This window comes from Eubalaena glacialis, chromosome 7 (genome assembly GCF_028564815.1).
Source record: "Eubalaena glacialis isolate mEubGla1 chromosome 7, mEubGla1.1.hap2.+ XY, whole genome shotgun sequence".
In the NCBI taxonomy this organism is placed as follows: domain Eukaryota; kingdom Metazoa; phylum Chordata; class Mammalia; order Artiodactyla; family Balaenidae; genus Eubalaena; species Eubalaena glacialis.
This window is the reverse complement of record NC_083722.1, coordinates 16,425,017-16,445,266: the sequence shown is the minus strand read 5'-3', so window position 1 is coordinate 16,445,266 and position 20,250 is coordinate 16,425,017. Positions and strand designations below refer to the sequence as shown.

General features: G+C 37.5%; 1 protein-coding gene across 3 annotated transcripts in view; it reads right to left on the bottom strand.

Annotated features, from left to right (window-relative positions):
• Nucleotides 1-20,250, bottom strand: part of CDKAL1 (CDK5 regulatory subunit associated protein 1 like 1) — a 669,678-nt gene that overhangs the window by 478,334 nt on the left and 171,094 nt on the right. For all 3 annotated transcript variants that reach the window (XM_061194866.1, XM_061194868.1, XM_061194867.1), the window contains exon 6: nt 16,267-16,363. In XM_061194866.1, coding sequence (XP_061050849.1) covers nt 16,267-16,363 — 97 coding nt within the window. The remainder of the gene's footprint in view (nt 1-16,266; nt 16,364-20,250) is intronic.

Genomic DNA, 20,250 nt, shown 5'->3' with positions numbered 1-20,250 from the left:
CAGCTCATACAGACAACTCTTACAAAAAGCTGCATAGAAAAAAGAGAAAGAGGACTCCTGATAGCTTAAAAAAAAAAAAATTGAATATACATGTGTTAGTATATTTAATTCTTTCTTTCCTTCTTTCCTTTCTTTTTTAAAGTTTACATGCTGAGGAGAGAAAGGCCATAGATAAAAAGGAATTGAAGATAGAAGAAATAATTGATGGAGCTAGGTCCTTCAGGAAGTAGAGAGGGTAAGATCCAAAACACAGGTAGTAGAGACACAAGCCAGAATGGGAGAGGGGCCAAGTCATCTTCTGAAACAAGGGGTTAGGAGGGAAGCCTGAAAACAGATGCTATTACTCTTGTAGAAGTCAAAGAGGATATAAAACAAGATTCCCATCTGTTGGCCTCAATTTTCTCAGTGAAATAAGAAGCAAGTTCATCTGCTATGAGTGAGAAAGCATACTGTTAAATAAGAACAGAGTGGATGCTTAAAATACCTGTTAAAAGTTTAATACCTGGTAAAAAAAAAAGAGAGAGAGAGAGAGAAGACTAGAAACACATAAAAATTGCTACGGTATTGAGATACCAGTTGAAATTAGATACCATGAACTTTTAACAATGACTCCATGTATAGCTGTCATTTTCCTCAGGACCCAGCAGATCCTATGTAGGAACCAAACAGTTAAATGGATTGACCCAAGGTTTGTTCATTCCATCATTCATTCATTCACTCATCATTTGTTAAACATCTAACAAGTGCCAAGAACGTTCAAAAGGCTGGGGAAATAGCACAGAGGTTTACAGGACAGATGTGAAGGATACGGAAAAAAGGAAACTATCTATGCTGGATAACATGAAACTTTAAGTATAGGTTAGATAGAGAAAGAAGCAGAGCCAGAAAGGAGAAATAAAGCGGCTGGGGGTGGAAGGAAGGAAGGAAGAAAGGAAAGGGAGGGTGGGAAAGAGGAGCGAGGATGGAGAGAGATAAATGAGAAAAGAGAATAGGACATTATAACAGAGTACAGATATAGGCATTTAGTATTTCTGAAGAACAGCAAGGTCCAAGATCTAGTCATGAGAACAATTTGCTGAAAGAGTTTGATAAAGCTGATAACCACTGGAGTTGAGAAGTAAGGAAGTAAGGTTAGAGTGTTGGTGAGACATTCCATATGGACACTCAGATTGCCCACGATATTAGAAATACAGGTAGGATAAGGAAGGAAGAGTTGATCAAATTTCCCAGTGAATGTAGGTGAATGACCAACATATCAGTTGAGGAAAAGACAGAATAAAAGAAGTACAATATGAAGTAATTCAATAATGGAACCAAAACAAAAATGCTTTCCTATGCAGTTGGAGACATCACAGTTCAAAGGGAGTATTGCACCCAATCTCATAGCACATGGACCGATAAAGAAGCGGGTTCCCTGGAGAAAAGTCAGAATAACATGTGGAGGGAGGAGTTAAAAGGTTAAAAAGTTGGGGGTAAGCTAAAACTATAAAATTCTTAGAAGTAAACAAAGCCATAAATATAGATGAATCTTGTATTAGACAATAGTTTCTTACTATTACATCAAAAGAATGAGTGATAAAAAAGGCAAACTGAACATCAAAATTAAAACCTCTTGGTACATCAAAGGACACTACTAGGAAAATAACAAGACAACATAGAAAATGGGAGAAAATTTTTGCAAATCATATACCTGATAAGAGACCTGAATCTAGAATATATAAAGCGCTCCTTGAACTCAATAAAAAGACAAATAAGCCATTTAAAAATGGGCAAAAGATCTGACTAGACACTTCTCCAAGAAAGATATACAAATGGCCAATAAGCACATGAAAAGATGTTCAACATCATTAACCAACCAATACATGCAAATCAAAACCACAATGGAGGAAGTGGGCAGTTACTGTTTAACATGCATAGATTTTCATTTTGGAAAGATGAAAATGTTCTGGAGATGGATGCTGGTGATGGTTCCACAGCAGAGTGAATGTATTTAACGCCACTGAACTGTACACTTAAAATTGATTAAGATAGTAAACTTTATGTTGTGTATATTTTACCATAATGAGATACTACTTCATACCCACTAGGATGGCTGTAATCAAAAGGACAGACAGTAACAAGTGTGGGCAAGGATATGGAGAAATTGGAACCCACATCACACCTTGCTAGTGGGAATGCAATAACATGGGGCTGCTGCTTTGGAAACCAGTCTGGCAGATCCTCAAACCATTAAACCATATGATCCAGCAATTCCAATCCTAGTTGGATACCCAAGAGAAATGCAAATGTATGCCCAGACAAAACTTGTACACAAATCGTCACAGCATTATTCATAATATGCAAAAGGCAGAAACAACCCAAGTCCCATCTACTGATGAATAGATAAACAAAAGGTGGTATATCCATACAACAAAGTGTCATTGAACCATAAAGGGAAATGAAGTATTAATAATGTTACAACATTATGCTAAAGGACAGAGGCCAGAGGAAAAAAGGAAAAAATCAATCAACATATTGTCTGATTCCACGCATATGAAATGACCATAATAGGGAAATTCTCAGAGGCAAAGTAGATTCGTGATTACCCATGGACGGGCGGCGAAAGAAATGAGAGGGACTGCTAAGGAGTACTGTGTTTCTTTTTGGAGTGATGAAAATATTATAAAATTGATTGTGATGATGGTCGCATAACTGTGAATAGACTAAAAACCACTCAAGTACACAATTTAAATGGGAGAATAGTGTGGTGTTTGAATTATATATCTCAAAAGGGCTGTTATTACTGCCACCATCCCCCCAAAAAAAGGTTGAGGGTGGTCAAATGTTCTAATGTCAAGGTCATGAAACTCAAGAAAAAACTGAGGAAATGTTCCAGTTAAAGGAGACTTAAGAGACTTGACAACTGAATGTAACTTTGGGTCTAGATCTGGGATTTTTCTTTTCCTGTAAGGGACATTATTGGAACAATTAACAAGATCTGAATAAGGTCTGCATACTAACTGATAGTATTTTAGCAATGTTAAATTCCTGATTTTTATAATTAGACTATAGTGATATAAGAGAATAGCCTTGTTTTTTAAAAACAAGAATATTTAGAAGTAAAGAGGCATCAGGTTTACATCTTGCTCTCAAAAGGATCAGGAAAAATGTCTATATATGAAAAGAATAAGTAAATTTGGTAAAATATTAACATGCGGGGAATCTGGGTAAATGGTATATGTTAATTCTTTATTTTCACCACTTTTCTGTGAGTGTGAAATTATGTCAAAATAAAACTTTTAAGTGTGTGCGTGGGTGTGGGTGTTGAAGAGATGAAGATTTTCTTTTACCCTAACGGTCACACAGAATTGACGTGACTGCATCAGTTCTGAAATGCATCAAGGTGAAAATATATCCTCTGACTTTGAAAAAGTACTTGATTATCACATTCACTTTTAAGGGAGAAAAATAGATATTGCCTACACCTGATCAGTAATCGCTGGGTGGTGTGGGGGGAATCCAGGACTTCAAAAGGAAGGCTCTACCAAACTTTAAGAAAAAGAGAAAACAGCATTTGATTACAAAAAAGCAGGGGGGAAGTTCATTAAATGCTTTAAAGAAAATGTTGTGTCACTTCCATTTTTAGTAAAGAGGATACTGGAGGAAGCGGTGGGAGAAAAAAAAGAAGCGGTGGGAGAAAAAGAAAGAAGAGGAGACAGTGAAGAAAAAGAGAGAAGAGTCAGGGGAGGGGATATTAAATGGAAGAGGCAGAGGCTGGGAGGCAAAAAGAACAGGGTGGGAGGCAGGGAGAGAAGAAAAAGCAGTCCTGAGTGAGAACAAGTCAAGAACAGTCAAGATTCACATACAGTAATGAGGAATATATTGAATGCATTCTGGGAAGAATGGGAAAGCTGTTCTTAATTAACACTATAAATTGTAGTCCTGAATACACAAGAGCTTAGTCTCTGGCATATAATTCAAATAAAATAAATAAAAGAGTATCTTGTGTCCTTCAGGCACTTAGTTATAACTATACAGGAAAGAAAAAGACATGCGGTATGTTCTATTACTGACTCCATACGATCTTGACAATGAAGAAAGGAGTTGGTGAATAAACAATTCATAAATAACATTAATGAGTCATTCTGCTGCAGAACTTTTAAAAGAAACCCATAAAAATATTCTATTCAGCTATTATGAACTACTCCAAATTTATAACTCAACATATATTGAAGAAACAAACCTATACAAAGCCACCTAAAGCAAATAAAAGAGCTATTCTGAAGTTTCCTAATTGTTGAGCAGTGCTATCCAACAGAACTTTCTACAAGGACGGAAATGTTTACACACTGGGCTCTCCAACATGGTAGCCACTAGCCACATGTAGTTACTGCGTACTTGAAACACAGCTAACTGTGACTGAGGAACTGAATTTTAATTTTAATTCACTTAACTATTCACCTGTGGCTTTTGGCAACCACACTGGAAAGTGCAGGTTTAGAGTATGGCTAAGACAGCCACCCAGTTTGTGGTGACGTGTTAAGGAAGCCCTAGGAAACTAACACACACCTCAAACACAATTTTGCCAACTAGGCTAAAATAAAAGTGTAGTCAGGGAACAGGCTAATACTGTCCTGCAGTCAGAAGTTCAGCTTTAGTATGCACTTGAAGTATCTTTTTTTCTGAACAACCAGCAACTAGATAAGTTGCAACCAAACTACTAATAACACCATGATAGTTAACATTTCTTGAGCAATTACCATGTCCCAGGCTCCGTGCTAACACACCACATGCACCATCACTTTTAATCCTCAGAACATCCCTCGGCAGTAGACACTTACTGTTATTTCCTAGGCTGAGGGAACTAAGGCACGAAGGTATCCTGCTAAATTCTAGCCAAGTGGTCTTAGTATATCTTATCTAGGAATGGCACATAAGGGGCACGTTTTGTGAATTTCCCTTTTCCTTTACACACCGAGGTCATTACTAACTGATCACAAAATGATATCCAACTGAACTTGGACTTTCAAGTTAACGACGCAACAACTATTCCCCCAAACGCTCACCCACCAATCACCTCTGCCGTGCATGCATTCACTTGACAAATATCTATTAAGCACCAACCAAGTACTATGACTGTTCTAGGAACGGGGGATCTAATGGTGAAAATATCAAGTCCCTGCTTCATGGGCCTTACATTCTATTTGGAGGAGACAAACAGGTAAACAACTGAAAATGTTCATTTCCTATCATGATAGACGCTATGAAGAAAATAAAATCTGGGAGTGGCTGGAGGAGGAGAGGGCAATTTTGCTACAGTGGTCCAGGTCAACCTCTGGACAGGCAGCATTAATGCTGGGACGTGAACCATAACACAGAAGCAGCAACGTGAACCTCCAGGGGGAAGAGCACATACAGGGGTTGAGAGACAGAAGTGATGGCGAATGAGGGTCATCGTGGTAGGAGATGAGGTCAGATAATCAGGGAAGGAAGACTATGTGAGACCTTGTAGCTCATGTTGTGCCGGTTACACTTTATATTCTACCTGAGAAAGGAAGTGATTGGAGGGTTAACTGAACAATCTCAGTAGCATCGCTCAGGCTAATTCTATCAAAAATGTGCAAAGACCACTCTTTATCCACATTTCTCTATTACTTGGTGTGAGTCTTTTTATACTTGTATGAATCTGGCTGGGGTTTTACTACCCCTTGATTTTATCCCAAGACACTTCAAATCCTTTCAGGAGTAACAAAGGTTAATAAATTATAGATACACATCAACATAGATACAGAGGAACTCTCTCATTAGCTCTCTTAATTTTGACTGTATATAAATAAACTAGGACAACCTGTCATTTCATTCTAATTAAGAAATATCACACCAACACTTTAAAACCACCTAAAAACTCTATCAACCTTTAAAAGAAAAAAATGCCTTTCTTTCTACCTCTGTTAAGAACTATACTATAAAAAGCCTTTTCCATTAAATACATGTTCAGATTTTTCACTTTTACCATAATGGGAGCTTGATCCAATAATCAGCATTTGACAGGTTAAAGTTCAATACTGACTTCATGGTAAAAAAATATTTTTCTCTCTAAAAAATTTTCCTTCAAGCTGTTAAGGGAAGTCCCTATCTCTATAAATGGTATTGGAAGAGAGCTCAATTTCCAAATCTCTTAAATTTGGAGAAGTCCAGAGCAGTCACTAGCTAACTCTGCTGGGAGAAAGATTTCTTGAATTCACAAGCCCATGAACAAGTTTACTAATGTTACACAAAAGAGCATTTGATGTTACATGTGGTTTAACTTTTTCAAAAAAACTTTCTCATCTGCCAGTACAGTTTCATCTTCTTTCACCTCTTCATTGAGAAAAATTCTTCCCCAGTGGTACAAATAGCCCTTTCATCAAAAGTTATATGACAGCACATTCCACACAACACTAAAAGCATATTTTCCACCTGAATGGTACCAGTGAGTGACGAACACTGAGTAAGAGATAAAAATTACTAAGTGAAAGACGAGGCCAGGCTAGATGGATGCCAGTAAAATGGGGATCAGTACCAGGAACTTTGCCCCCTTAAATCCAATTAAAATACCTATAAAACCTTCTCGCAGGGGGTGGGGGGGGATCTGTAAGAAACTAAAATCAACATGCTAAATTCAATTACATAGAGAAACATTCTTTGGGACATTAGAATATTATAGCCATATTAAATAATAGGACATGTTATAAAGTAAAAAATTATATATAAAGTAATACTAAAGTTGAAAACAGTAGTACTAGAATTCAAACAGAAATACACATTAGGGATGTAAAACATCAACTAATAAACAATGTTGCATGTAGTAGGCAGAATAATGGTCTCTCGATGTTCAAGTCATGATCCCAGAACCAGAGAGTAAATTACCTTCCATGGCAAATGGACTTTGCAGGTGTGAGTAAGATTAAGGACCTTGAGATGAAGAGATTAACCTGGATTATCCAGATAGGCCCAATCTATTCACATGAGTCCTTAAAAGCTGAGGATCTTTCCCATCTCTGGATAGAGAGAGAGATCAAGATAGAAGAAGGGTCAGAGAGAGATGGCATTGCATTGCTGGCCTTAAAGACGGAAGAAGGGGGCCACAAGTCAAGGAATGTGGTGGCCTCTAAAAGCTGGAAAGGGCAAGGAAGAAGACTCCCCTAGAGCCTCCAGAAAAGGATGCAGCCCTGTCAACACCTTGATTTTAGCCCAGTAAAACCCATGCCCAACTTATCTTCAGAATCATAAGATAATAAATGCGTGTTGTTTTAACCAACCACGTTTGTAGTAATTTGTTATGGGACATGTAAAACTCATACATTAATTAAGAAACAAACATGATACGAGTTAAGCATCATCAAAGAGGGAAAGGAAATTTTAAAAATAAATGCTGCTGGAATAACTGAGAACAATATGGAAAAATATAAATGCATACTTGATATTTAACAAATATTCACTCAATAAGTATTTACTGAGCCAGACACTGCACTAAGTACAGAAACTAATGTAAAATATGTAAAGCTGTAAAATAATAGCAAACAAAATCCCTGGCTTTATGGAGCTTGTAAGTGTCCACCACAGTAAACTGCAAACAGAGTGAAGAGTTGAACAAATCCTTTCCATAATTTAAAAAAAAAAAAAAAAGGTCTAAAAGAAAAAGAAAAAATATATACTTTATCAGACCTGTTCCTAGATCCTGGAAACTTAAGTTTAAGTTTTGAAACCACAGGAGAAATTACCCACTCATTCCCCTCTCCCTCAAATTCCAAGTTTCTAATATATCAAAATTTTAAAAGGCAATGAAAAATTATGATAAAAAGACACACAAATTTTCCCAAGTTAAAATAGGTTGATTCCCTGCTGTTGAGTTCTAGGAGTCCTTTAGATATTCTGGTATAAACCCTTTAGGAGATATGTGTTTTATAAATGTTTTCTCCCAGTCCATGGCTTATCTTTTCATCTTAACAGTATCTTTGGGGGAGCCAAAGGAATTAATTTTGATAAAGTCCAATTTATCAATTTCTTTTCTTCTGTGTCCTAAGAAATAGCTGTATGTGGCTACCTAAGAAACAGTTTCCTAACTCAAGGTCACCAAAAAAGAGGGGAAGGTGATAAAAAATTCAAATACTTTATCAAAGATATATGGATATCAAACAATCACAGAAAATATGCTCAACATCATTAGCCAACAGAGAAAACAAATTAAAACCACAGTGAGATACTACTCATTCCTAGTACAACAGCTACAATTAAACTGGGAGTACCAAGCTTTGGTCAAGATGTGAAGCAAATGAACTGCTGGTGGAAATGCAAAATAGTATAGCTGTTTTGGAAAACACTTTGGCAATTTTTTCAAGGCTGAGCAGATGCTGACCATATGACCAGGCAATACCATTCCCAGGTATTCACCCAAGAGAATGCAAACATAATTCACACAAAGACCTGTGCACGAATGTTTACAGCAGCTTTATTCTTCATAGCCCCAAACTGGAAACAACACAAATTTCCATCAACTTGCTAAATGGATAGACAAACTGTGGTCCATCCATACAGTGAAATAATTCCATACAATAAAAAGTAACAAACTATTAATAATCACAACAAAATGTAAAATAGATAGCTAATGGGAAGCAGTCGCATAGCACAGGGAGATCAGCTCGGTGCTTTGCGACCAGCTAGAAGGGTGGGATAGAGAGGGTGGGAGGGAGGGAGATGCAAGAGGGAAGAGATATGGGGATATATGTATATGTATAACTGATTCACTTTGTTATAAAGCAGAAACTAACACACCATTGTAAAGCAATTATACTCCAATAAAAATGTTAAAAAAATAATGATAATAATCACAACATGTATGAATACTGAATGAATCATGCTAAGTGAAAAAAGAAACAAAGTAACACATACAGGCATACCTCATTCTATTGCACTTCACTTTACAGCACTTTCCAAATACTGAGTTTTTTATAAATTGAAGGTTTATGGCAACCCTGTATGGAGCAAGTCTACAGGCATTTTCCCTACAGCATTTGCTCACTTCCTGTCTCTGTGTCACACTTTGGTGATCCTCACAGTACTTCAAACTTTTTCATTATTATATTTGTTATGGTGATGTGTGATAAGTGGTCTTTAATGTCACTACTGTAATTAATTTACGGCAGCATGAACGGCGCCCACATAAGACAGCAAACTTGATTACTGAAATGACAAAAAAGGATTTAGACTATTACATAAACTTAGTTGACAAAGAAGCAGGATTTGACAGAACTGACTCCAATTTTGAAAGTTCTACTGTGGGTAAAATGCTATCAAATAGTATTGCAGGCTGCAGAGAAACTGTTCATGAAAGGAAGAGTCAGTCGATGCAGCAAACTTCAGTGTTCTCTTATTTTAAGAAACGGCCACAGTCACCCGCCTTCAGTAACCACCACCCTCATCAGTCAGCAGCCATCAACACTAAGGTAAGAGCCTCCACCCCCAAAAAGACTGTGACTCACTGAAGGCTCAGATGATGCTTAGCGTTTTTTAATAATAAAGCATTATTTAAAATGAAGGTATGGGGACTTCCCCGGTGGTCCAGTGGTTAAGACTCCATGCTCCCAATGCAGGGGGCCCGGGTTCGATCCCTGGTCAGGCAACTAGATCCCGCACGCCCCCAACTAAAGGTCCCGCGTGTCGCAACTAAAGATCCCGCATGCCCCAGTGAAGATCCCACCTGCTGCAACTAAGACCCAGCACAGCCAAGTAAATTTTTTTAAATAAAATAAAATAAAATTAAGGTATGAATATATTTTTTAGACATAATGCTATTGCACATTAAAAGACTACAGTATGGTGTAAACACAACTTTTATATACACTTGAAAAGCAAAAAGATCGTGTGACTTGCTTTACTGCGATGTTCGCTTTACTGCAGTGGTCTGGAACCAAACCCAAAATATTTCTGAGGTATGCCTATAATTCCATTTATTTGACATTCTGAAAAAGGCAAAACTATAGGGATAGAAATCAGAACACTGGTTTCCGAGGGCTGTGTTTACTGTTTGCTGGGGGTGGGAGGTGGGGGAGCTGACCACAGAAGGAGACAAGGGAAATTTCCGGTGCAACGGAAATGTTCTATACAAAATTCATCAGAGGTGATTTCATTATATGTTAATTATATCTCAATAAATCATACATAAAATAACAAAAAAATTAGTATCAATAACCTACAAGAAAATAATTAACATATAATGAATAAAGGACATATAGAAATAACCACTAGATTATACTGCTTCTGACACTTACCTTTTCACACTATCTTACCCCTACCCTCCCTCAGTCTTTCACCCTGTCATGTTGATTCTGACTTAAGCATTTCACTGAATGCAAACTCCTTCTTTCCACTCTATTTATCACTCATCTGCACTACTCCAAGCTACACCTCTTAAAATTAGCGCCTCCAAATTACACTCAAATCAGGGTGCACTTCTTGCTATTCCTTCTCCCTGCCAGGCACCCTGAAGCACACATGCTTTTCCTTAGATACGTTACTGCTTCTGCTCAAAAGCCCTCCCTCCTTTCTCCATTCATCAAACCACTACTCACCCTTTGAAACCCAGGTCAAGAATGGTTTCAACCTCTGTGTGCCCACCAGACTTTATCCCTATGCATATTTATCATGACTATTTGCAGCTCTCCTCAGATTTTACTGTCTTTAAGGAACAGACAAGTTTTATTCAGCTCTGTATCTCTAGCAAATAGTTTCACTCCAGGCACATAGCTGTGCTCAGTGTTAACTCTACTAGTAAGATAATTAAATTTTTTAAAAAATGCTAATACAGAGCACTAACTATGTGCCAGGGACCATGCTAAGCACATTATGTGTATTACATACTTTAACCCTTACAAAACTCGGAGTTAGGTTCTATTATTACCTCCATTCTATGATGAAGAAACTGAGGCACAGAGAGGTTAAGTAACTTGTACAAGGTCACGCAGCTAATAAGTGGTGGAGCAGGGATATGAACCTGTGTAACCTAGCTCCTAAATCCATGCTCTTCCTAGTATGCTAGACTACCTTTTTATAATTCAGTAGGTGAAAAATGTATACACATATAGATAAAATTAGAGGAAGCCATGAAAAAGTAAAAACAACAGATCTAGGAAGGTACAAAAACGAATGGGCTTTTAAATCTACATGTCATTCTGTTACAATACTGCCATTTTGATAATTAAAGGTAAAAAAAATGGAATATGACAAGAAGAAATATCAGAAGACATGAAGTAGAGACAAATAGGAGAAGGAGAGTTTCTAAAATTTTGCCCTCAATATCAATGCCACCATTACCGTGACATTATTCCATTTCATGAATTTATTTACCTTCTGGAATACAGTAATATGATAGAAATGTTCTAAAACGTATCCTCTTTCAAATGCTGCTTTATTTATACGCGTAATTTTCAAAATTAGCATTCACATATGAAAGAGTCATCAAGCTGTCTGACTTTTCAGGATTAGAGCAGCCTGCCTGAAAAGATGTTTAAACCACTGCAAATCAACCTGGTAAGAGTCCCTGAGATAAGTGGACACCTGTGTAAAACCACATTTTTGTTCAGCTCTCCAAAGAAAATATGCATCTGCCTGCAGGGCTCACAGCTGGCACATCAGGAAGTTCTGTCATATACAAATTTTCAGCATCTAACTGTGTATTCTGCTTTGAATTGCATGTTTTAAAAATGTTTTTAAATGTTACAACCTGTTTATTAATTCACAGTTTATTTAGGATTTCTAGAGATATTATACAAAGATAAGCCTAATGAATCAATGCCAAGGCCAATTTCAGATGCAGTCTTTATTAGCTCAGAAAATCTACACAAAATGTACCATTCTGTAAACATGCTTTCCTGTAACAGAATAAAAACCAACCTTCCTAATAAATGTCATGCCTATCAATAATGACTACTGTAAGAATTGAGAAATAACACTACCTTAAGCAGAACTCAAGCAAATAAATATGATTTCAGCCATCTATTCCTAACACAACTCCCAGCTGATGGACACAAAGTGTATTTCCACCTGAACCTTACAGAGAAATTCCCAACTAATCAATCTCCCCATCGTCTAGGGACCCATCCCACCACATTCTCCAGGAGGCTGAAGATGTTCTAGGCTCAAACCAGATTTCTCTCCCCAAGAACTAGAACGTAAGCTCTACGGGGACAGGGATCTTTGGTGGTTTTATATACCGCTGCATTCCTAGCACCTGGAACAGTAGCTAGCACTTAGTAGGCACTCAGTAAGTACTAGCTGAATAGAAAAAACAATAATGTGGCAGCCCTGGGATTTAAAGCCTGGCTTTCTGAGCTCTGAAGTCTATTATTCTTTTTTGCTACCAGACTTTAAAACAGAACATCCTTTCTGGTTGACTAAGCTAAAAGAAACTTTCCTGCCAAAAAACAAACTAAAGAGAAGAAAAGTAGCATTCAATAGGTATAGTCACAACATCTTGGAACTACCTACAGCTAGACACAGAGTAACCAATGTAAACAAATAAGAGCAGTGATTTTAAAAAAAAAAAAAAGTGACATTGCATGAAAACTAATTCCAAGGTGAATAGTTAACCATAAGTATTTGTCAAAAGAGAAATGAAGGGACTTCCCCCGTGGCTCAGTGGTTAAGAATCCACCTGCCAATGTAGGGGACACGGATTTGAGCCCTGGTCTGGGAAGATCCCACATGCCGTGGAGCACCTAAGCCCATGCACCACAACTACTGAGCCTGCGCTCTAGAGCCCGCAAGCCGCAACTAGAGAAAGCCTGCACACAGTAATGAAGACCCAACGCAGCCAAAAATAAATAAGTAAATAAATAAATATTATTTGAATAAAAGAGAGAAATGAAAATTTTCACTGTAAGGTAAAATGTTTCAAGATCCCATAAAAATGAAAAAGATCTTGATTCTGCACTGATTACCTATAAATTTATGTTTTTATAAATTTATATTCTAGATATAAACTTCATTTAATCATGCTAGGGAAAAAGTTTTGGTTAAAAAAAGGTCTTTCTATCCAACACATATACGTTTTCAAATCTGTTCTTTCTCCTCTCCCGCTATAAAAGAAAACCCGGATGGGAGAAGCCTGAAGATTACTGCCACCAAAGCCAGTTCTTCTGGACCCAGAGGTTGATAGGTATTACTTCTGGTTGATATTCTGTTATTTTCTTTCTCCGTCCCACCACACAGACAATATTAATCACAACTAGATTCAGGAGACATTACGACAGATGATAATATAAAGCCCAGGAGTCAAATCACCAATTACTAAGGGCCCTCACCACACTGCTCTCTCAGATTATGGAAACAAATTAACTGTCCCATTTCTAAAGGCTGATATGGGTGGAAATTAACGTTATGATGGTAACAAATATCATTCTTCCTTATTAAACATCTTCTTAAATGCTTAGTCCAGGAGCACCTGCAAACATGGGACAGACTTGTCTTTTTAACTCAAGTGTGCAATAAGTACCTTGCTCACCATCTAAAGGCAGCCTTTTATTTCGATCACTTGGTCAACAGAGCAGACCATCCTCCCTGTATGTGGCGCAACACAGACAAATCCTAGCAGGAGGTGAAAGCACAGAATACAGTTACAGCTGGTCTTCCTTCGACCTCTATTAACGCCCTCCATCACAGAAACTCTGTGAGGAAAATTCTGTGAAGGAATAACAGTCTTCACACAGCCTGTAAATCAACTGTGCAATACAATTCTAAACATCCTCCTAAAAACAGGCTCCCAAGTCAATGAATTTAAACACCTTCACATTTTTTTTTACACTTCAGCATTGTTTTTTCTTTGTGTAAACCAATATAATTCATTTCTTTACTTGACTGTAACTCACTATGTTTCAGAAGGTTTCTGATTTTGTAGCAGTTCAACAATTATATTCAGAAATAGATCTCTCCAAACGCCAATTATAAATAATATTGGTTTCCTTCTCCAAATTTTCTTCAAAATTTTCAGTTCTCCTGTACATAATTTTTATATATAGTCAGTTGTGATAGATGTCATATAGCTGCCACAGATAAAAATGCTCTATAAAATGATGTTGACAAAGAACAATCTTATACTTTAGTAATAATACCAAATGCTGAAGATATAATTAAACTACAACCCCGAAATGCTGTTATTGATAGTGCAATTCTACTTTTGGAAACTTTTCACAATATACTGATCTTAAATTTAAAAAGCCCTTTATGAGCATTATTGTATGATGTACATTTCCCAAAAATTAGAAAACTACTTATATCCAACAATTAAGAACAGTTAAGTAACTTATGGTATATCCTTCAGCAGAAAATTAACACAGGACTTAAAATGGTTAAAGAGCTCATGGAATAAAATCACATGGAAAAATAAGGACACAAAATAGTTTTGAGATTACAATTAAGTAAAATATGCAGAGGTCTGAAGGGGATAAACATTGTGTTAGGGTGAGAGGATTACGAATTTTCCTTCTATTCACTTTTTCAAACATGTATTGTTTCTCCAATTATAAAGAAGCTAAATAAATATAAAGAATTTTAATGGTAATAAAATGAGACAAAGAGACAGAACAGAAAGCATGCTAGATTAAATGGGGAAAAAATATGTTTATTTGCCATACCCACGAGTTTACATCATCCCTGAAAGTAGTGTTCCGTATCACCAGCACTGGGCATCCTCTCTCCCACCATCTTGAGAATCTCCCCAGCATCCTCACATACACTAAGCTCTTCACAACACAGAGTGGAGTTCAGGGAAATGTTACCATAGTGTACACAGAGAAGAGACTTTTGCCATACTACAGAAATTCTACTATTCTGGGAACTTAATTCCTTGAGATGAACTCAAAGATGAATTCCAAGCTTTTACCACGCTTTATCTCGAAAACAGAATTCTAACTAGTTTTCTATTTCCCTAACACAGCAGGATTATGTTTATGGAGAAAGTTAGTCTGACATGAAAAGATAACTCAGGAGTCCATATTCAGTTCATTCCTTAAACCAAGAGAAATCAAAATGTAAACAGACAAGTGGTGAAAACAAACTAAAGTTCCCAAACATTCAGCTTCTGTTTGTTTAACATGAGAATGTTTGTTCAAAGATTATTAAATTTGCCAGTGGGGCAAGGACTTCACAGCAGAAAACAAGTTCACTACACTGAGAATACAGTATAGGAACCTATCAATAGTACATCAAATAAGGAAAAAAATCCAATAAGTCTCAATCCAGATGCCAATTTTTCATACAATTTTTTCTATGAGCATACAATATTTTTATATATTTTTTTAAATTAATAGAGCCTCTTTAAAAGAAGATCATTACTAAGCACAGTGAGTACAGCTATAGCAGAATGGAGGGAAGGATGAAACACCACCATTTGGTCAACAAGTACTGTCTGAATGCTAACTACCTCTGGGCATTTGTGAACAGTGATGTCCACAAAGAATAAGAAAGATATTATAGTAAGTAGTCGTCCCCTGACTTCACAGAACTTACTGTCCAACAGGGGAAGAAGCACACCAACAACAGAAGTACAAAAGGAAGCTTCTTTCATTCAGTCAGTCACCAAACACCGATTGAAAGGATGCCTACTGTATTTCAGGCACCTTGGGAAAGGCTGGAGAAACGTGGTGGGAGTTTAAAAAAAGACTGAAAAGCTGTCAGCGTGGAGCTAATAATTCAAAAAGAGAGGTGGGCTGTATTCAAAAAACCACATAAGTTAACCCCAAAAATACGACTCTGTGAAATGCTGAGAGAGCAAATGAAAGGTTAACTGCATAGTAAGTGAAGGAAACCCAGAGACAGGATTATCGAGGCCTGCGCAGAGCGGTCAGGGCAGGCTGAGAGAAGGGGTAATGGTGAAGCCACGACTTGGGGGATGAGTAAGATGGAAGTGGGACATTCCAAAAAAGACACCTATGTAGTATGATATGGCAAGAGATAGTGCTGGACACACAGACAAAGACCAGGTTATAATTAACGACCTTAAATTCCATACTATGGCTTTTTATTGTGTGAGTTTTTTCTTTTTAAATGAGAGAACCTAGAATATGTTTTCGCGCTAGGTTCAGACATTACACAGACACGACAAAGTTTCCGTGGCAATAGGGAAAGTATGTTAAGGACAGCCAGAAGTGCAACCTAGCTTGTAAATAACCTAGAAATAGAAAATAAAATGTGGAGCCATGACAAGTTTTAACAATGTAGGACTGTCTTTTTTCCTATCAGGTACAAGCTTACCCCTATGATGCTCAGCCCTTTAAGGTAGTCCTGACGAGGCTGGGCTTGAGGAACACATCCAGCAAGCACTATTTTCTTGTTCTCCTCTTGAGCTTTTCTAAAAGATTGAAGAGAAAACAGTGTTAATTCTTTTCCTCACAAGCATACCCTTGGAAACTGATGTTAGTGCACGTAAGTTCCCTAAAACATAACAAGCCCATCTAGCATCAAACAGGATTTTCTTACAACTGCTTCAAAAAGTGCATTATAATAAGACTTCTGAACTATGTGTCTATTTATCACACCATAAACAACACAATGGCAGTCCGATCTGATAATGTCTTTCATTACAGCCTCATTATAAAACAAAAAATTTTACTTATATAGACTATTCAAGGATATAAATCGTTCTTGAAAACCACATTTTCCAAATAGACATCAGCCATTCAATTATTTTAAATCATTCATTATTTTAAATATTAATATTAAAACATACTATATGATTTCCCAGTCTTTTGTCTAGTATAAAAGTAAAACATACATTGAAAAAATTGAAGAGAAAAGTAAGAAACAGAAGGTATAATACTCCCTCTATCCTGAGAATTCACACATCTCCTCACTTCTGTTCCTCAGAGACTGTCTACAACTTATAGATTATTTATGCTTATGTCCAGAGAATCCCTCTCATATGCAGGTATGATGTGTAACTAGACCTGTGTTCACTATAAATACACAAAGATGAAACAATATTTTGTTTTACAACTTCCATCCAATACACCTTGTGTATCTTTCCTTTTGTTTCTTTAGTTAAAGATCAGCCTCATCCCATTTTTTTGTATTTTATTTTTTTAATTGAAGTTTAGTTGATGTACAATATTATTGAAGTTACAGGTGTACAACATAGTGATTCACAATTTTTAAAGGTTATACTCCATTTATAGTTATTATAAAATATTGGCTATATTCCCCATGTTATACAATATATCCCCATAGCTTATAGCTTATTTACTTTATACACAGTAGTTTGTACCTCTTAATCCCTTACCCCTATCTTGCCCGAACCCCTTCCTTCTCCCCACTGGTAACCACTTGTTTGTTTTATGTATCTGTTATTTTTTGTTAAATTCATTAGCTTGTTTTATTTTTTAGATTCCACATATAAGTGATATCATACAGTATTTGTCTTTCTCTGACTTATTTCACTTAGCATAATACCCTCCATGTCCATCCCTATTGTTACAAATGGCACAATTTTGTTCTTTTTTATGGCTGAGTAGTATTCCATTGTGTGTGTGTGTGTGTGTGTGTGTGTGTGTGTGTGTGTGTGTGTCTATACACCACATCTTCTTTATCCATTCATCTGCTGAGGGACACTTAGGTTGCTTCCTTATCTTGGCAATTGTAAACAATGCTGCTACGAACATTGGGGATGCACATATCTTTGTGAATTTGTATTTATATATCCTGGATATATACCCAGCAGTGGAACCTCATCCTTTTTAAACATTACAATGTGGGCATACTATAGCTTAACTATTTGTGTTCTGATAGGCATTTAGGTTATTTCCAATTTTTCACTATTACAAATTTTTTCACAATACACATGCATATAGACATATGCACACACATACACATACAAATACATGTGGATGGATAGATAATCTTTGAATATTTGAGACAGTATTTCTGGATTATAAAAACCTAGATGCAAAATCTATGCTAAATTTCCCTAACATAAATTCTAAGAAGTAGAAATGTTGGTTCAAAGGTCTACATGTCTGGTTATTTTATTAGGCATTTCTTTTTTTTTTTTTTTTCCATTAATTAATTAATTTATTTTTGGCCGTGTTGGGTCTTCGTTTCTGTGCGAGGGCTTTCTCTAGTTGCGGCAAGCGGGGGCCACTCTTCATCACGGTGCGCGGGCCTCTCACTATCGCGGCCTCTCTTGTTGCGGAGCACAGGCTCCAGACGCGCAGGCTCAGTAGTTGTGGCTCACGGGCCCAGTTGCTCCGCGGCATGTGGGATCTTCCCAGACCAGGACTCGAACCCGTGTCCCCTGCATTGGCAGGAGGATTCTCAACCACTGCACCACCAGGAAAGCCCCTAGGCATTTCTTTACTTAGGAGGAAGTTGGGATATATTTTATGTGGGTGTTACTCATTTGTCTGGGCACACATGCATACAGCAAACATTGATTCTGTGCTAGAAGACAGTGGTAAACCAAGTAGAGCTAACAACTTTTCCTAGAAACTATTCATATTCTTTACCCATTTATATTAAAATTTTAAGTCTTCAATTCTTTTTCAAGTACGTGGGTTTGGGACTTGTGATGCTTTGTTTACTTTTTTCCACTGGTTGCTCGGGTATTGTGTTTTGTACACCAACTGTGTTTCTGAGCCCCCCACCCCGGGCCATGTCTAGGTTTCTGAAACCAACTGAGAAAGCTAAGGGAGTCAGCAGTCCAGTTTCTAGACTTGTAACTTTTAGACTACACCACCATGAAGTGAAAAGTCTCTGTGCCTGGCACCCTTTTTTGTTTCTGTCAACTTTTTCAAGGCTACAAATTCAGAACTGAAAGCCTAAAAAAGGTGGCAGGGGATGGTTAACAGAACTAGCTATGGGTGATCAACAGCCACGCCAAAACCCCTGGGAAGTATGCAGAGAATGATTAAATGAATGAACGGGCAGAGGACAAAATACTAGTTTAACAGCATCCACAAGCATTTCAATTCCGTAACTTCTTAAAGTACTCTGGTATAACTTTTCCATTTGGAATCCTGAAAAAGCTTGTTAATAGAATCAAGAAAATCTGACATTGGTAGATTGCTTAACATATCCAAGAGAATTACTGCCTGGCTCTGCCACTTGGTTTTACTTTTTTTTTTTTTATCAGTACCAAGCACACCATTGCACACAAATAGTTTTCTTGTAGTAAATGTGAAATACCTTATCAAGCAAAAAAATCTTTCCATTTACATTAATAACATGTACAAGGAAATAACATCTGGTTTCTTCACAAACTTTAGCTATGCACCTAGAATCACTGCCAAATCTTCAAGGGTCTGTGAGGTAACCAATTATTACATCCAAATTAAAAAGCTGGCTTCCAGGGTTTCCCTGGTGGCGCAGTGGTTAAGAATCTCCTTGCCAATGCAGGGGACACAGGTTCAAGCCCTGGTCCGGGAAGATCCCACATGCCGCGGAGCAGCTAAGCCTGTGCACCACAACTACTGAGCCTGTGCTGTAGAGCCCGCAAGCCACAACTACTGAGCCTGCACGCCACAACAACTGAAGCCTGCATGCCTAGAGCCCGTGCTCCTCAACAAGAGAAGCCACTGCAGTGAGAAGCCCGCGCACCGCAACGAAGAGTAGCCCTCGCTCGCCACAACTAGAGAAAGCCCGCAAGCAGCAACAAAGACCCAACGCAGCCAAAAATAAATAAAAATAAAATAAATTTATTAAAAAAAAAAAAAAAAAGCTGGCTTCCAGTAATGTGATTCAATTACTTAATTATTAAGCACGTCGAAGACATGATAGTGAGTGTTTAAGGGACCACAGTAAGAGGAAGATAGGCACTTTACACTCGACGAGCTTCTGGTTTATAATGGATGAGATGAGATGTAAAAGGACATAAGCAACACAGCAGCAAGTAAAATGTCCTAAAGTGACAGAAAGATGTACAGGCAACATATCATGGAGGGACAAAGAATATGCACATAGAAAAATGCAGTAAAAAGCTTTATGAAAAAAGTTGAGAGGATTTTAAGGGGAGACAGGAGTCGGAGAGGGTGAAATGGAGGCAGGAAAAGCTCCAGGCAGTTGTTACACCACGGACAAAGGCAAGAAGGGAGGAAGTTAGGGGAAAGCATTTCATTATAGAAAGAACTTCTATATAAGGAAGACTCATAGGGCTCATATTATGGAAGGAGCCTTACAAAAAAAGGCTGGACAGGCTCCAATGTAGTGGGCAGTGGGGAAACTTTAAATTTTGGTGGCAGAGTGGAC